This window comes from Lissotriton helveticus, chromosome 8, assembly GCF_964261635.1.
Source record: "Lissotriton helveticus chromosome 8, aLisHel1.1, whole genome shotgun sequence".
Lineage (NCBI taxonomy): Eukaryota > Metazoa > Chordata > Amphibia > Caudata > Salamandridae > Lissotriton > Lissotriton helveticus.
The window spans coordinates 46805893-46821448 of record NC_136069.1 but is presented as its reverse complement, the minus strand read 5'-3'; the positions used below and the strand labels follow the sequence as shown (position 1 = coordinate 46821448).

Genomic DNA, 15556 nt, shown 5'->3' with positions numbered 1-15556 from the left:
CCTTGTGTTTAATACCGATTGCCTCGACACGGCCGATCAAAGTAGAGTGATCGACCGTGTCGAAAGCCGCCGATAGGTCCAGCAAAATCAACACAGCCTGTCCGCCGTTGTCCATCGTGGTTCTTATTTCGTCTGCGGCCTTAATCAGGGCAGTTTCTGTCCCATGACCTTGTCGGAAGCCGAACTGAGTGTCATCTAAAAGATCGTTACTTTGAATGTAGTCAGACAGTTGTTTATTTATGACGGATTCAAAGATTTTAGCTGGGAACGGCAATGAAGCGATCGGACGATAGCTGGAAGATAGTAATGGATCAAGCGATGTTTTTTTTAGAAGTGGTTTAATAATGGTATTTTTCCAGATGGTTGGATATAGACCAGTTGAAAACATAACGTTACAAATGTGTGTCAATGGTAAAGTAATGATGTCTGGAATAGTGTTAAGTATAGAAGGGTGACAAGGGTCCAATGGGGAACCAGATTTAATTGACGAAATTAATTTATGGATGCATTGTGGATGAATCTTAGTGAATTCCGTTAGAGCTGATGAATTCACGTTTGTTTGTATGTTGATTGGTTCAATGATATTGGAATTTGGGGTAAAGTCCTTGAATATAGATGTGACCTTTTCAGAAAAAAAGTCAGCCAGTGTATTACAAAGATTTTGAGATGTTTCAGTGGGTGGATTTGATGGTTCATTTATGCTGCTTATAATGAATTATGGAACTTGTCACAACTAGAAGCTGCTGCATATCTAAGACAAATTGATCAGGCCAATCTGGATAAAGTCCTTGCTATTGTCGATAACAGTGTTAACACATTGTGATCTTGTATTTATACTTTACACAATATTGTATCTTCGGTCATTGATATTGTACAAAATAAAGTGTCTACATTATATCATGGTCAACACTACCTTAGATCAGTTATGCAATTTGGGTGGACACTACAAACACTTACAAATCTGTGAGTTCCCTGGGATAATCTGAATGCAAGTGCAGTATTCTTACCTTTCAATTTAAAAAGCAAACAACAATTGATGGCCATGGAAGACGATACATATACTATGTTGCATACAGAGAAACTCAAAAAACTACCTTTTACTGTAGCCAAAACTAATTCTGCAGTTTGGTTAATTCATGGGGTCATTTCATTGCCCATCTCTATGTTTCAATTTAGTGCGTGCATTAAACATTTTCCTGTAGGTAGATATGAGCCCCTTGGGAGCAGTAATATACATGAGTTATGGTCTTTACCGTTTACATATTGCGGTCAACGAGCAGAAAGAGACGTTTGTCTTACAGGGGAAGAGTGTGAATCCACTGCCGGCCATTTCATTGTAGTCAACAAGTGAAACTAAACGGTGCTTCTAACGTTTCTGCCCCTAATATGGCTTGTTTTCTAAACAGGAACTATGGTTCCCGCTATTATTCACACTCTCACATTGCTTTCCAATGGCAATTATCTCATCCCTAATAATCAGGACTGCTGAGGTCTGTGGGCTGGGATCCCGTACGTAGTGACTGTTTTCCAGCTAGTTACTAGTTGCAACAACGTCCTGTTTCGTTATGGCCTTCCATTCCAACCCTGTTTACATATTTCAATAAGCTAAGCGGTCTCAAAGAGCTATTGTTTCAACAAGAAGTAGCTCTCACGTCAGACCGTAAGACCTTCGAATTGCAGATGGCTAGAACGTCCAGTGAAATACAACTGTTGTTAAACACGAAACTCCCCCTTCAGTTCAGGGAATTGATACATCAAATATTTAATGTGTCGGATACGACAGGCCTAGCACTCTTTTTTAAACCCTGTGGGCTCTGGCATTGTGTCCTCGTTACAGACGATTTTTGGAGTAATTACTGCCTTTATACATTCTATTTTTTCCAACGTGTTCGGTGGGTTCCCACTGCTGCTCTTCTTGATTTTTGGCTTGGTTGTCCTCTTTCTTCTATTCTACAACAGCTGCTTGATCTGTGCTTCTGCCCGGACAGGAGCAGCTGCAGCTGTACCGTGAGCGGATGAGTCAGCTTTTTTGATTGATGCCACTCGAAACTCTGGATGTTGATTCCTGTCTGACATCCACTATGCCTATTTCACCTGTGTGCAACCAGTGTTTTACTGCGTCCGGTGTCCCTTCCAGTGGGCCCTGGATGTCTGCCTGGTTACAACGTCACACGCTGCCCCTGATTATGATCTGTTGATGGGTCTGCTGATGTCCCATAATCAGGGCTGTTCCTTGGGTATGGTGCTTGTGTATAATCCATAATTGATGCCAGTGGCCGACACGGCTTGATACGCAGGTGCACATCGACTCTTGGATCTCAGTTTTATTGAAGTCAATACCCGTCTCCTTGGATGGTACTGGCAACCATTGGATATGAGGAACACGGATGTTCATTTGATTTGCCTAATTGGATGGGTGCGCTTTTCACTTTGGAAGGTTCTGAAGCCTTACTAGAGTTAATGGCGTTCCACTTGGCTGCACACATATTGGGTCCTGACAACACTGTGTAATTGGATATATTTTTGTGTATTAAAGATACTCCTTCCGGTTCATTCGGCCATCCTTTGTCTGGGACGCTCACCTGCAATGCTTTGGCTCTGCTTACTAGTCATTTCCGCAACCATTACCTGCTACTGTCCTGACCAAAGGGAGGGTGTCAAGTGGTCCATGTGGCCATTGTTGTTTTCCCTATGTTAGCATGAACCTACGGTGGACTGCCTTGTGCTATGCACGCGTTTCTATACAAACATATTTTTGCATTGTGCCACACTGCACCTTGCACACAGAACATACTGTTGTTTTTGCGTTCTGCTGTTTCCTGGGACTTAGTCTGCACACTGCAGACAAGCTTGAACATCAATGCCCCTTGTTATTCTGTTTTGGTCAGGCCTTACCACCTAGACATAGCATGCAGAGGCTGTTGTTTGGGAGCACGTACTTTGGTCACATAGGTATAGACGGGTGGTTAGCACACAGTTGGAGAGCGATCCTTCCGGAGACGGTAGAGTGACAATACCTGTGATGTAGATCTTTCATTTATAGACTGAGGTACGGGGTCTGCTGCAAACACCCAGAGATCTTCTAATATATATTCATTTTGCTTCTATAGGGAGGGAGTCACACCTACCTGAAGCCAAACCGACATTTGGTTCCCGGGTGCGAGGCGAGTGCGGTGGCAGCGTCTCACTCGCGCCTCAAAGACTACATTTCCCAGGTGTCCTGCTTCCGGGTAGGCGCGCACGTGCACTGATGACGCACCTACCCAGAAGCCTCTTATTATGGGTGGCGGCGGCGTTGCGGTGCTGTGAATTCTGACTTGGCAAAGACACAGGAGAGAGTAAGACCCATGCAGGAAGTGAATCCTTGGCATTCGGATGCTCGCTTGTAGGGCCGGTAAGGGTGAAGTTGTCACGGCTCTTGGGCATATATTATTACTTTACGTGGATGTGATTTGGATCGCTTTGCTCCTTATCCTTGCATATGACAATCAGGTTGGGGTAGGGAAGCTAACACCTCCAACGTGTACTGTATATGGAATCTCAATTCATGGTGGTTAAGCATAAGAAGTGAATAATTATTGGAAACTTTATTCATGACATTTGCTGTGCTTAAACAGCCGAAGAGTGCTAGGTATGAGAGGTTAAAGCCACTACAGTTTATTTCGTTTATGGTGATGTGTATTACTGAAGACTTTGTGTGGCTCTTGTGATCTTTCTTCCTAGCAAGTTTCAACAATCATTGTGGTGGGTACAGTATGAGTGATCGTGGTGTGAGAGTTGTGTATGCCCTTAGTGTGTTGAAACTCATGAAATGGTGTCTTTTCTCATTTTTGCATATAAAGAGCCTTCCTCTGATACAATACCTTCATCAAAGATTGATTCGCAAGATTGTACGTTTTTTTTTTCTTTACAGGTAGTTACTACTTAGTATATGTTAAGTGAATTTAGACATGTGCTACAGGAAGTGGAAAAGGCTTTTGGTTGTGTTTTTGTGTTGTAGTTCTCCCTCCCCACTGTCCCCATCCTTTCCTCCCCTTGCTTAATCATTCCTACCTTCTGCGCTGTTATAGCATCAGAGGGTGGAGCGACGGAGAGGTGGACCCATTTGAGCAACGCACCGATCCTGGGAGTTTGGAATAAAACCTTGACAGAGGGAGGTTAGGCTATGCTGTTGTATACTTTGACAGCAACTTTTATGATTTACGTACTCTCTTGCTATACTAACTGTATTTGTTAGGGATTTTTCTACTTGTTGTGGAACGTATCCATGCAGTATTAGGGCACAATAGTTAAAATAACATTTTAAAAACTTTCCTCGTGTCTCTGTCAGTTCTTATTGTGGACGAGTACGAGAGTGTGAGTCAAAGGGTGTGTCCTGCAACTGCGGTTCCTGAGAGGGCCGGGAGTGTTATGTTCTGGGGTGTCTATTCACTTGTTCCTCTGCAAGTGAGAAGGAGGGCAAGTTAGACACGATAGCTAGTCAGTCCCCGGGCTCATGGATAATCAGGTGGTAGGATGACTCAGTCCCTGCCAACTAAGGTTCCACAATCCCAAGATTAGTCCTGTGACTCCGCAGAATCCCTGCAACAGGGATTGCTAGACCAAGCCACCGTAAACTAATAGGGAATACCTGGGCTCTGTGCACAGTATACCTCTTGTTGATATACTGTATATAAAGAGGGAGCTTTCTACATAGGCCAGCAGAACCTTCTTCCTTGTAGGTTTCTATAATCTTTAATCACCTCTAATAGACTTCCAGATTTTACAGTCCAATGAGGGAGGAAATTATAAGTCAGGCAAGGAAAAGTGGACCTTTCTAAAATGGAACCATTTGATCTGGCAAGTGTTTTACAAAACCTGTAAACATGTAATAGAAGCATGAAATATAGACATGCATTCATTTTAAATCAAGACCCTGGTCAGACATAATGTTGAACATGGAAACACAAAGCATAATTGGTAATGACACATGAAGGTAAACGGAATACGGGACAAGTATAAGTCAGGAATATATATTTATTTCCCAAACCAGTTCCGACTACCAGTTCAATAAATTGAAAATGAATAAAGGAGTATGAGAATACAAAACAAACAAAAGAATCACAAAAAAGGTTGGTGAACCACAAACCAGTGGCCATGCAAAGTAAGTTCATAAACAATGAGCAGACTATTATAGTGAGATAAATCTAGAAGCAATACTATCCTAAAGCAGGGTTAGAGGAGACCACTCATTTATTTTAAAGGTGGTGCCACTGACTCACCGAGATTACCAATGCTCCCATTCAGCTCAGAACCCCGATAGTCCATGGAACAGGCCTCTGCTTCCTCTTTTATGACCGGTAAAATAAGACATGTGATATCTGGCATTTCTGAACAAGAAAAACCAGTAAACCTTTAGAAATAAAATGATATCTGGAAGAAATGTAAACAGTTTATTGCATGTAAGGATGCCATATAAGTCACCTGTGAGCCCTCGTTCATCCTCCATCTCCTGCTGGAACAGTGGTTTTTCATCTGGAAAACTCGGTGAAATCCCATATGCAGCATCTGGATCACCTGAAAGACAGACAGAATTATAGTAAGAATCCTATGAAATCTCAGCAAGCAGCCTTCCAGAACAAGACTAAACATTACATCGAGAATGCTCTGAAATGTCCTATATCTGCAAATTAGTTAAACATCTCATGAATTTGGGGGACCTTTCACATTATTTATCATGTGTCATTTTATCATTTACTTTACACAAATGTGTGTATCAAACATTACAACACCACAATGTACACAGAGGACATTACAACACACCTTATGAATACATAGGCTCCCAGGACCACAGTGTGTCAGAGCTTTTTCTCTCAGAATCAATGATTCATATCTTGCCTATGAAGCACAAGTCATTACCACCAGACGCAATACAGATCAGTCTTGTGCAAAAATACTTAAAGGCATTAGCTAATTTTGTCAGCTAAATGTGCCTAAGTCACTAACACTACAATCTCTAATTCACAATAATTGCCCAACAGTGCCAGAAGGATGATGAGACCAAGCATCAAAGGCTTGGCATACAGGTGGTAAAAGGTTTGGTGAAATTGTTTCTGTGGTCCTGGGACAATAGAATGCAGGAACCCATCACTAAGTGAACTTGTGAAGAATTAACAGCTTTCAATAACTAGATGACCACAGAAGAAATGCTATACAAATGAAGGTTTAGAAGAGGTAGTACGCAAGTCTTTACCGGAGGGACGCGTTTACTTACCTATAAAATCATGGATTTTTAAAAAAAATCTTAGAGGACTCCCAATGCCCCATGGAACAAGCCTCTGCCTCCTTCTTCATGTCTGGTAAAATAAGAGGTGTGATCGCAGTCAGGAGGCTTGTGAGAAAGTGCCCTCTTTCTGCATGGTAGTCCCCACGTTTTGCTGAACTGCTGATGTGCTTTGACTGAGTGTGCCCTGGGCTCCTGCCAATCAAGTGCCCAGGGCCTATGTTCTTTCCCTAAACCTGCATTAAACACAAAACCCAATTGGCATCTCTGGCCACAGGTCAGCCCCTGGTAAATGGTACCACAGGTATCCAGGGCACTGTGACCAGAGAAGACCTCCAAGGGCTGCAGCACTTATTGTGCCACCCCGACACATTGCCTTTGCAGGCTGTGTGTCTTGGTACAGAACAAAGCGAAGAGTCGACATGGCATACATCCCTGTCTGCCAAGCCTACAACCCACTGCTCTGGAATAGATATTGTACAAAATGAAGTGTCTACGTTATATCATGGTCAACACCAACTTAGATCAGTTGTGCAATTTGGGTGGACACTACAAACACTTGAAAATGGGCAGAGGCAGCGGGTTGTCAGAGGAGTAGCACCTCACTTCTTGCTTGACGGTTGCGAGGAAACATTTTGGCAAATCCATGAGGATTGCTTCAGCAGAGCCTAACCATTTGTTTGGAAATAAATGAAATTCAAGAGCTCTTCTAGTATTACTTTTCGCTGCAAATAACTAGGAATATTTTATACATAAACAGATTCAGCCATGATTAGACATTCCCCTTGGAATGCTCATAAGGGTCATATACAGCCTATTTCATCGTACTGAAGATGGACTAACTGATGCATACACCAATAAGACCAAAATGCGAAAACCTCATCTATTTCTGTATAGATTAGTTTACTTTTTGGAAGTGACTTCTGTTTTGATCAGACTCACTATTCCATTTGTTTATTTTTGTTTGGAATAGATGTTCGCATTAATGACCCTGAGGTATTAATAATATTGAATCTTTCTGTAAACCTAGGTCATTTCTGGGTTGCTTCTATTTTCTGTACCCTCTTTATTTCACATTATATAAATTTGATTTCTGAAGAATTCCCGCCCGTTTCATGAGCATCTCTTATAGATCTTTTGGGAAGAAATTAGAAAACTGAACTGTTGATCATCAAACTGCAGGTTATCGATTGGAACCTCTATACATTGTTGTATGAATTGTTTAACTGAGTGCACCTAAATAAATCCCTTGTAGTCACTTTTACCTGTTAATACTGGCATAGATCAGTCACCCCTCAAGCTGGGTGCCCTATAGCATTGGTGAGGGGACAGGTGCATGAGCCCTGTACCCTTACAGTGTCTAAGTCCATTATTAGACATTGTAAGTGCAGTGCATCCATTAAGAATATATGGTGCTGGGAGTTGTCATTATGAACTCCACACCACCATAAGGGCTACACTGAAAACGGAGAAGTTTGGTATCAAACTTCTCAGCACATTAAACCCACACTGGTGCCAGGGTGGGATTCAACGAAAAATGCACACAGAGGGCATCTTAGAGATGACCCCTGAAAAACGACCTACCACTAGTGTCCAGGCTGAGTGGCTGATTTAAGCTGCCACCACCAGACATGTTTCTGGACCCCTCAGTCGAGAGCCTGCTGCTCTCGGGGCCCTAAAACAGGGGTCCACCAAGGGGAAGCTTCAAAGGCTCGCTGCCTTTGTGAGTTTCCCCATCCCAATTGCTGCTTTCAGTAACTGGTTCTGACCCCCACTTTGAGTAGGAGAACCGGCGGGAAAAATAAGTGAGGAAGAGAGGTGTGCCCACCTATACCAACTCCACCCCTCAGGTGTGGGAGGCGAGGTGAAGGACAACTCTCAGTCCCCGCCCTTAAAGCGTAGATGGGGCGCGGGAGGACTGGAGGTCCCCGATCTAGAGTTGTATTACTTCGCCTCCCAACGGCAGCACGCGATTGCATGGCTGGACGCGGACCCCTCATGGGAGCGGTCCCTGCTGGCAGGGACGTATGGGAATGGGCAACTGGGTGCACTGCTTTGGCAGGCGGGGAGACGGTGTGATCTCGCCCCCCCACTGGTACGGCTGGCCGCCGCGATCTGGGATCGGGTGGTGCGACGCCTCATCCACTCCGAGCCCTTTGCCCCTGACTTGGATCTCTGGCTGTTGCCGTCCTTTGCCCGGATTGCGGGGGTCATGTCACTGGACAAGTGGACGGAAGGAGGATGCCTCATGCTGGCGGATTTGTATCCAAATGACAAGTTTATCACATATCAGGAGGCGGTTGCCACCTTTGAGCTTGGCCCGGGACAGTTTCTCCACTATGCTAAAATAGCGGCGACAGCGCGGCAACTCTGGCCTACATTCCTGGAGGCCCCGGTGCACACTCGTACTCTTGTCACAATGCTGGCAATGGCGGGAGGCCGAAAGTTCGTGACTCACCTATATCGAGCCCTGAGAGAGGATAGACAGCTGAGGCCCTTAGCGATAGAAGATAAATGGCAGCAGGCGTGTCCACAGGAGATCACCACTCGTGACTGGGAAAAAATTCATGAAAGTGTGCGGAAGGTGTCAGTGAGCAACCGCTTTAAGCAGATTCAATATAATATCATACATATGGCTTACCTCTCCCCAAAGCGCCTCCAGACCATAGACAATGCCAGGGATGCCCGTTGCCCAAGGTGCCCCAACCCCATGGCGGACTTTATACATATGGTATGGACGTGCCCAGTCCTCCAACTCTATTGGGCGTCGATACTGGAGGTCATGGGGAAAGTATCGGGTTGGGTAATAGACTTAGACCCGCGTCCATGCCTCTTAGGCTTAATCCCCGGGACCCCAAACGAAAGGTGAGCAGACGGTTTTTAATACTGGGCCTGGTTACAGCCCGACGCCGTATTGCAATCCACTGGTTGTCCCCTCAGGGTCCCATGCTGGCTAAATGGAAGGCGGATCTGAGAGAATAGGCGCTGGCGGAGGAAGAGCACATAAGGCGCACGAGGAGGGACGGGAAGCTACCTGAGGTCCTCCAGGCTTGGGGGGCGATGTTTCAGGAGCTGGTGGGACTGGATACCCCCTTGACACTCACAGGCTCAGTACTAGTTGACTCAGGACTAGAAGAGGAGCAGCCCCAGGATGATGTGCCGCGTGCTGGCTCATTATCAGGTGCACTTGGCAGAGATCCTATGTTTAATGTTTTGGAATAACTTTTTGACCCAACAGGAAGAAACCGGACAGCGTGAAAGGGGGGGAGTTATGGGCTCTGCAGCGGGGAGGGGGGTGCGGTTGGGGGTGTGGTGGGGGTGGGGGGTATGCGGGTGGCGGGGGGATGGGAGTTTGGATGGAGTTTCGTCGGTGATGAGAGACATGTAACTACGCAGTAGCTGCACAAGGGACAGTCGGGGCCCGCAAGGTCTTCGTTCTTGGTAGGCTGTTGGCCAATTACTAGCATGGTTAAGAGGTTCCTTCTGTATCTAGAGCAATCATACTGGAATTCTGTACCTTGTTGGACTTACTGTACTGGGGATGAATACCGTCGAACAAGTTACTTACCTTCGGTAACGATATATCTGTAAGAAACAGTAGTTAGTATTAGATTCCTTACCTTAGAATATCCCCAGGCGTCAGTCTGGATCCGGAAACTTTTGCGTAGCAGTACCCCTGCGCGTCGGTAGGCGTCGTCTGCAGGCGTCCCCTGCGGCTCCGCGTCGTCGGCGTCGTGCGCCGTGATGACGTCGCTGGAGTATATAGACGCCGCCTCCGCGCGCTGACGTCAGTTCTTTGCACACAGCTTTTCCGCGCCAGAACACGCAGAGCCATGTGAGAACCAACACTGGTGCCATTTGAAACTAGGGCCCTGAAAGGGATGTCCTTAACCCTAGGTATCAGTTCGCAGAACGGGGAGGATGGGCGGGGCGGTAAGGAATCTAATACTAACTACTGTTTCTTACAGATATATCGTTACCGAAGGTAAGTAACTTGTTCATCTGAAAGAAACAGGTTAGTATTAGATTCCTTACCTTAGAATAGATACCCCAGCAATACCAACCCCGGTGGTGGGTCTGCGAACCAATACAACCTACACCAGAAAGTCCTGGAGGACCGAACGGCCAAAGAAGCCATCCCTCCGGACTTGACTGTCCAGGCAGTAGTGCCTCGCAAAGGTGTGCAGCGAGGCCCACGTGGCCGCCTGGCAAATGTCCTGCAAAGGGACTCCCCGGCCCAGGGCAGTAGTAGCCGCCGTGGCCCGAGTGGAATGGGCCCTCAGCCCAACAGGAGGCTCCTTCCGAGCCAAAGAGTAGCATGCTTTGATGCACAGGACGACCCACCGAGAGATGGTCCGTTTCTGTACCGCCCTTCCCTTCTTCTCACCCACGTAGCCAACAAACAGTTGGTCATCCACCCGGAACTGGCGTGTGCGATCCATATAGAATGAAAGTGCACGTTTTGGGTCCAGACGATGGAGCCGCTCTTCATCCTTTGAAGGATGCGGAGGCGGGAAGAAAGAGGGCAAGGTGATGGACTGCCCAATGTGAAAAGCAGAGACTACCTTGGGCAGGAAAGAAGGTCTAGTCCGAAGAACCACCTTATCAGGATGAACAGACAAGAAAGGAGGTTGAATAGAAAGAGCCTGGAGCTCACTCACTCTCCTGGCAGAGGTGATGGCTACCAGGAAGGCCGTCTTTAAGGTGAGAAGACGGAGAGGACAGGAATGAAGGGGCTCAAAGGGAGCGCACATCAGGAAAGTCAAAACCAGGTTCAAGTCCCACTGAGGCATCACGAACGGAGTTGGAGGATACACGTGCGTGATGCCCTTCAAGAATCTCAACACAATAGGGGAATTGAACAAAGATGGCTGATCAGGTAGCCTCAAGAAGGCGGAAAGGGCAGAAAGATAGCCCTTGATAGTGCCCAGAGCAGAGCCCTGCTGGGCAAGGGAAAGGAGGAAGAGGAGAACCTCAGACAGAGGGGCAGAAAGGGGATCCACAGCCTTCGCTGTGCACCATGCCACAAATCTGTTCCACCGGCAGGCGTATACCGACTTTGTGGAGGGACGCCTGGCTGCCAGAATGACATCACAGACTTCAGGAGGCAAGTCAAATGGCCTCAACTGTCGCCGCTCAATCTCCACGCATGGAGGTGGAGACTGGACAGGTTCGGGTGGAGGACCGTCCCCTGCTGCTGCGACAGAAGGTCCTCCTGAAGGGGCAGGCGGATCGAGGGACCGACTGTCATGCTGAGTAGCTCGGGATACCAGTACCTTCGAGCCCAGTCCGGAGCCACAAGGATAACTTGGGCCCGGTCGCGCCTGATCTTCTTCAGCACTCTGGGCAGAAGTGGTATAGGCGGAAAGGCGTACAACAGACCGCAACTCCACTCGCGCCGAAAGGCGTCGCCGAGCGAGTGCCGTCTTGGAAACTCCAACGCGCAGAACTGATGACATTGCGCGTTCTCTTCTGTGGCGAATAGATCTAACCAAGGCTCTCCCCATTGCTGAAAGAGGCCTCTCGCCACATCCGAGTTCAGACGCCATTCGTGATCCACCGAGCACCGACGGCTGAGTTCGTCCGCCCTGGCGTTCAGAGAGCCTGCCAGGTGTTGAACCGTCAGAGTCACGCCCTGACGTTCCAGCCATTGCCAGAGGCGCAGAGCCTCTTGGCAAAGGGTCCACGACCCCACACCGCCCTGTTTGTTGCAGTACCACATGGCGGTGGTGTTGTCCGTGAACACCTGCACTACACTCCCGTTGACAAAGGGGAGGAATGCCTTCAGTGCTAGGCGAATCGCCCGCAGCTCCAACATGTTGATATGGAGCCGGGACTCCGCCGGAGACCAGAGGCCTCTGATCTCCGCCTCTCCCAAGTGGCCACCCCAGCCTTGGAGGGACGCGTCCGTCACAACCACGTGCTCCGGTTGGGGAAGGGAGAGGGATCTGCCCCTGACCCAATCGCGGTCCGTAAGCCACCACTGCAACTGTCTCGCAGTGCCCTCCGAGATCAGGACATGGTCGGATAGGTTGCCCTGATGCTGGGCCCACTGAAACTTCAGATCCCACTGCAGAGCCCGCATCCGCCATCTGGCGTGATGCACCAGAAGGATGCAGGAGGCCATCAGCCCCAGAAGCCGCAGCGTCAACCTGACCGAAACCCGGGATAACGGCTGAAAGATGGGAATCAGAGCCCGAATATCCCGGACCCGCCGTTCCGGAGGATAAACCCGAAACTGCGCCGAGTCGAGAACCGCTCCGATGAAAAGGAGCTTTTGAGAGGGACACAGGTGTGATTTCGGCACATTGATGGAAAACCCCAGCTCGTGCAGGAGGTCTGCCGTCATCTGAAGGTGGTGGACGACTGTCTGGGGCGAGCCCGCCTTCAACAGCCAGTCGTCGAGGTAGGGGAAGATCGAAACCCCTAACCGGCGCAGATGAGCTGCGACCACCGCCATCACTTTCGTGAACACCCGTGGGGCGCTGGTAAGGCCGAATGGGAGCACGATAAACTGAAAGTGCTCGTGGCCTACCGTGAACCGCAGGTAACGCCGGTGGGCCGGCAGGACGGGGATGTGAAAATACGCATCCTGCAAGTCCAACGCTACCATCCAGTCTTGTGGGTCTAGAGCAGCCAAGACCTGAGCCAAAGTCAACATCTTGAACTTCTCCTTCCGGAGGAAGCCGTTGACGTTCCGTAGATCCAAGATAGGACGCAGGCCTCCCTTGTCCTTCTTGGGTACCAGAAAGTAGTGGGAGTAGCAACCACACCCTACTTCTGGCCCAGGAACGCGCTCGATGGCCCCCTTGGCCAAGAGGGCCGTAACTTCCTCCTGCAGAAGTGTCAAGTGGTCCCCCGACACACGGTGGTTCTGCGGTGGCATGGCTGGAGGAGTGGACTCGAAGGGGAGGGCATAGCCCCTTCGGACAAGCTGCAGCACCCACCTGTCCGATGTTATCGCGCGCCAGCGGGAGTGGTGATGGCGAACCCTGCCACCCACTGGCGTCACGTGAGCCCGAAAGCTCGGACTAGGAAGGCTTGGATGCCGCAGCGGAGGGAGGCGTGGACTGACCACGACGCTGGCCTCTACCGCCACCACGGCGGAAACCACGGGCGCCACCGCGCTGGGGAGCGCTCTGCGCCGCGTGGCTGGCAGCACGTGTGGGACCTCCCCTCCCTTGGCCACGAAAGGGCCGAAACGAACCCGTCTGCTGGCGCTGGGTCGAGAGACCCAAGGACTTGGCCGTGACCCTGGAGTCCTTGAAGCGCTCCAGCGCGTGGTCCGCTTTGTCACCAAATAGGCGACTGCCATCAAATGGCATGTCCATAAGTGTATTTTGGACGTCTGGTGAGAAGTTGGCAGATCTCAGCCAGGCATGGCGACGAATCGCCACCGTAGTGGACATGGCCCGTCCCAGTGAGTCTGTGGTGTCCAGACCACAACGGATCGAGTACCGCGCCGCATCCCGGCCTTCAACCAAGGCCCGGGTGAGCTTGTCCCGCACTTCCTGGGGGCATTGCGGCAAACACTCCTCGACCGTATCCCACAGGGAGTGGGTGTAGCGGCCCAAGAGGCACGCGGTGTTACAAGACCGCAGTCCAGCGCTCAAAGAGGAAAACACTTTTTTACCAAATTGGTCGTACCTCTTTGATTCCCGGTCGGGCGGAGCCGACGGAAATGCGGACTGTGAAGTGGAGGCCTGGATCACCAGACTCTCCGGGGAGGGATGGGTGGACAGGAAGGCAGGGTCGTCCGAGCATGGACGGTGACGCCTGGCAACGTTCCGGTCAACCGGCGCACCAGAAGCGGGCCTAGACCAGGTGCCCAGAAGGACATCCGTCAGGGCCTCATTAAACGGCAGCAGAGGCTCCTGGGGGCATGACTGCGGTTTAAAAACTTCCGTCAGAATATTCGGTTTGACCTTCGCGACGGGGAGCTCAAGGTGTAAGGCCTTGGCAGCCCTCATCAGGACCACCGAATAGGCAGCACCTGCCTCGGACGCCACAGGGGACGGAGAGACAAACCCAGGGTTGGGCGACTCGTCCAGGCCACTGGCATCACCCAGATCACCTACCCAGTCCACATCATACTGGCAGGCACGGGATAGAGGGTCCTCAGACCCCTCCCAACCCTCTCCATACTCCTCCTCATCATACCCATATTCTGGATCGACGATATAGACATCGGGGTCAACGGGCCCCATCGGCGTCGGATCCGGCGTCGGCCGACGCCGGTCCGGCTCCGAGTCCGGAGTCGGGGAGGAAAGGGGGGTGGCGCCGCGCGGCGTCGGTGCCGGGGACCCGACGCCGGCCGGAGCCGACGGCGGAGTCGCTGCACCACGCGGGGGCGGTACCACGGGTTGGCCCACAGGAACCGACGCCGGAGAGGCCGGGAGACCAGCCGGCGACGAACCAGAGGGAACCAGCGGCGCCGGGGCCGGAGCCACCGGCGGCGCCGGGGCAGGAGCACCCGAACCGCTCGGGCCCCCAGACGGGACCGACGGGCCCGCAGGCGCCGAAGGCCCCGCCGGAGAAGACCTCGCCCTCATAGCAATGAGGAAGGCCTCGATCTCCTCACGCGACGCGCCTTCCCCAGGGACCGACAGGTGTGGGGTAGACGGCGTCGGCGACCCATGCGGGACCGCGGGGGTGGGGTCACCCGAGCCCCCGGCCGCAGCACGCGGGCGTCGGGGGGAGTCGGGGGTGCGATGGCGACGCCCCGACTTCTTGTGCTTACCTGACGAGCCGGAGGAATGGTGGCAACTCCCGGAGCGCCCATGGCGGCTCCGCGAACGTTCCCTCGACCGCTCCCTCGACCTCCGACCGGACCGGGACCGCTCTCGACGCGGGGCCGACACCCGGAGCTCGAGAAGCTTGCGGGACCGCTCCCGCCTAGCTTTTCCAGTCAAGGCCCGACAGTCGACGCAGGACTCCACGTCGTGGTCCGCGCCCAGACACCGGAGGCAGAGTCGATGGTGGTCGGTGACCGACATCAGGCGGTCGCACTCGTCACAACTCTTGAAACCGGGCATCCTACCGGCACCGTAAAGATCAATTAGTTAACAAAAAACTTGGTCAAAAGACCGGAGTACTGCTCTTCGGATCTGCGCTAACTGGCGCGGAAAAAAGAAGAACTGACGTCAGCGCGCGGAGGCGGCGTCTATATACTCCAGCGACGTCATCACGGCGCACGACGCCGACGACGCGGAGCCGCAGGGGACGCCTGCAGACGACGCCTACCGACGCGCAGGGGTACTGCTATGCAAAAGTTTCCGGATCCAGACTGACGCC

The 15556-nt window shown here is 50.7% G+C and overlaps 1 protein-coding gene across 1 annotated transcript in view; it reads right to left on the bottom strand.

Annotated features, from left to right (window-relative positions):
- Nucleotides 1–15556, bottom strand: part of LOC144772325 (uncharacterized) — a 100999-nt gene that overhangs the window by 18225 nt on the left and 67218 nt on the right. Inside the window, 2 exon segments of the mRNA XM_078656566.1 lie at nucleotides 5262–5369; nucleotides 5464–5556. Of these exon segments, the coding sequence (XP_078512692.1) occupies nucleotides 5262–5369; nucleotides 5464–5556 (201 nt within the window).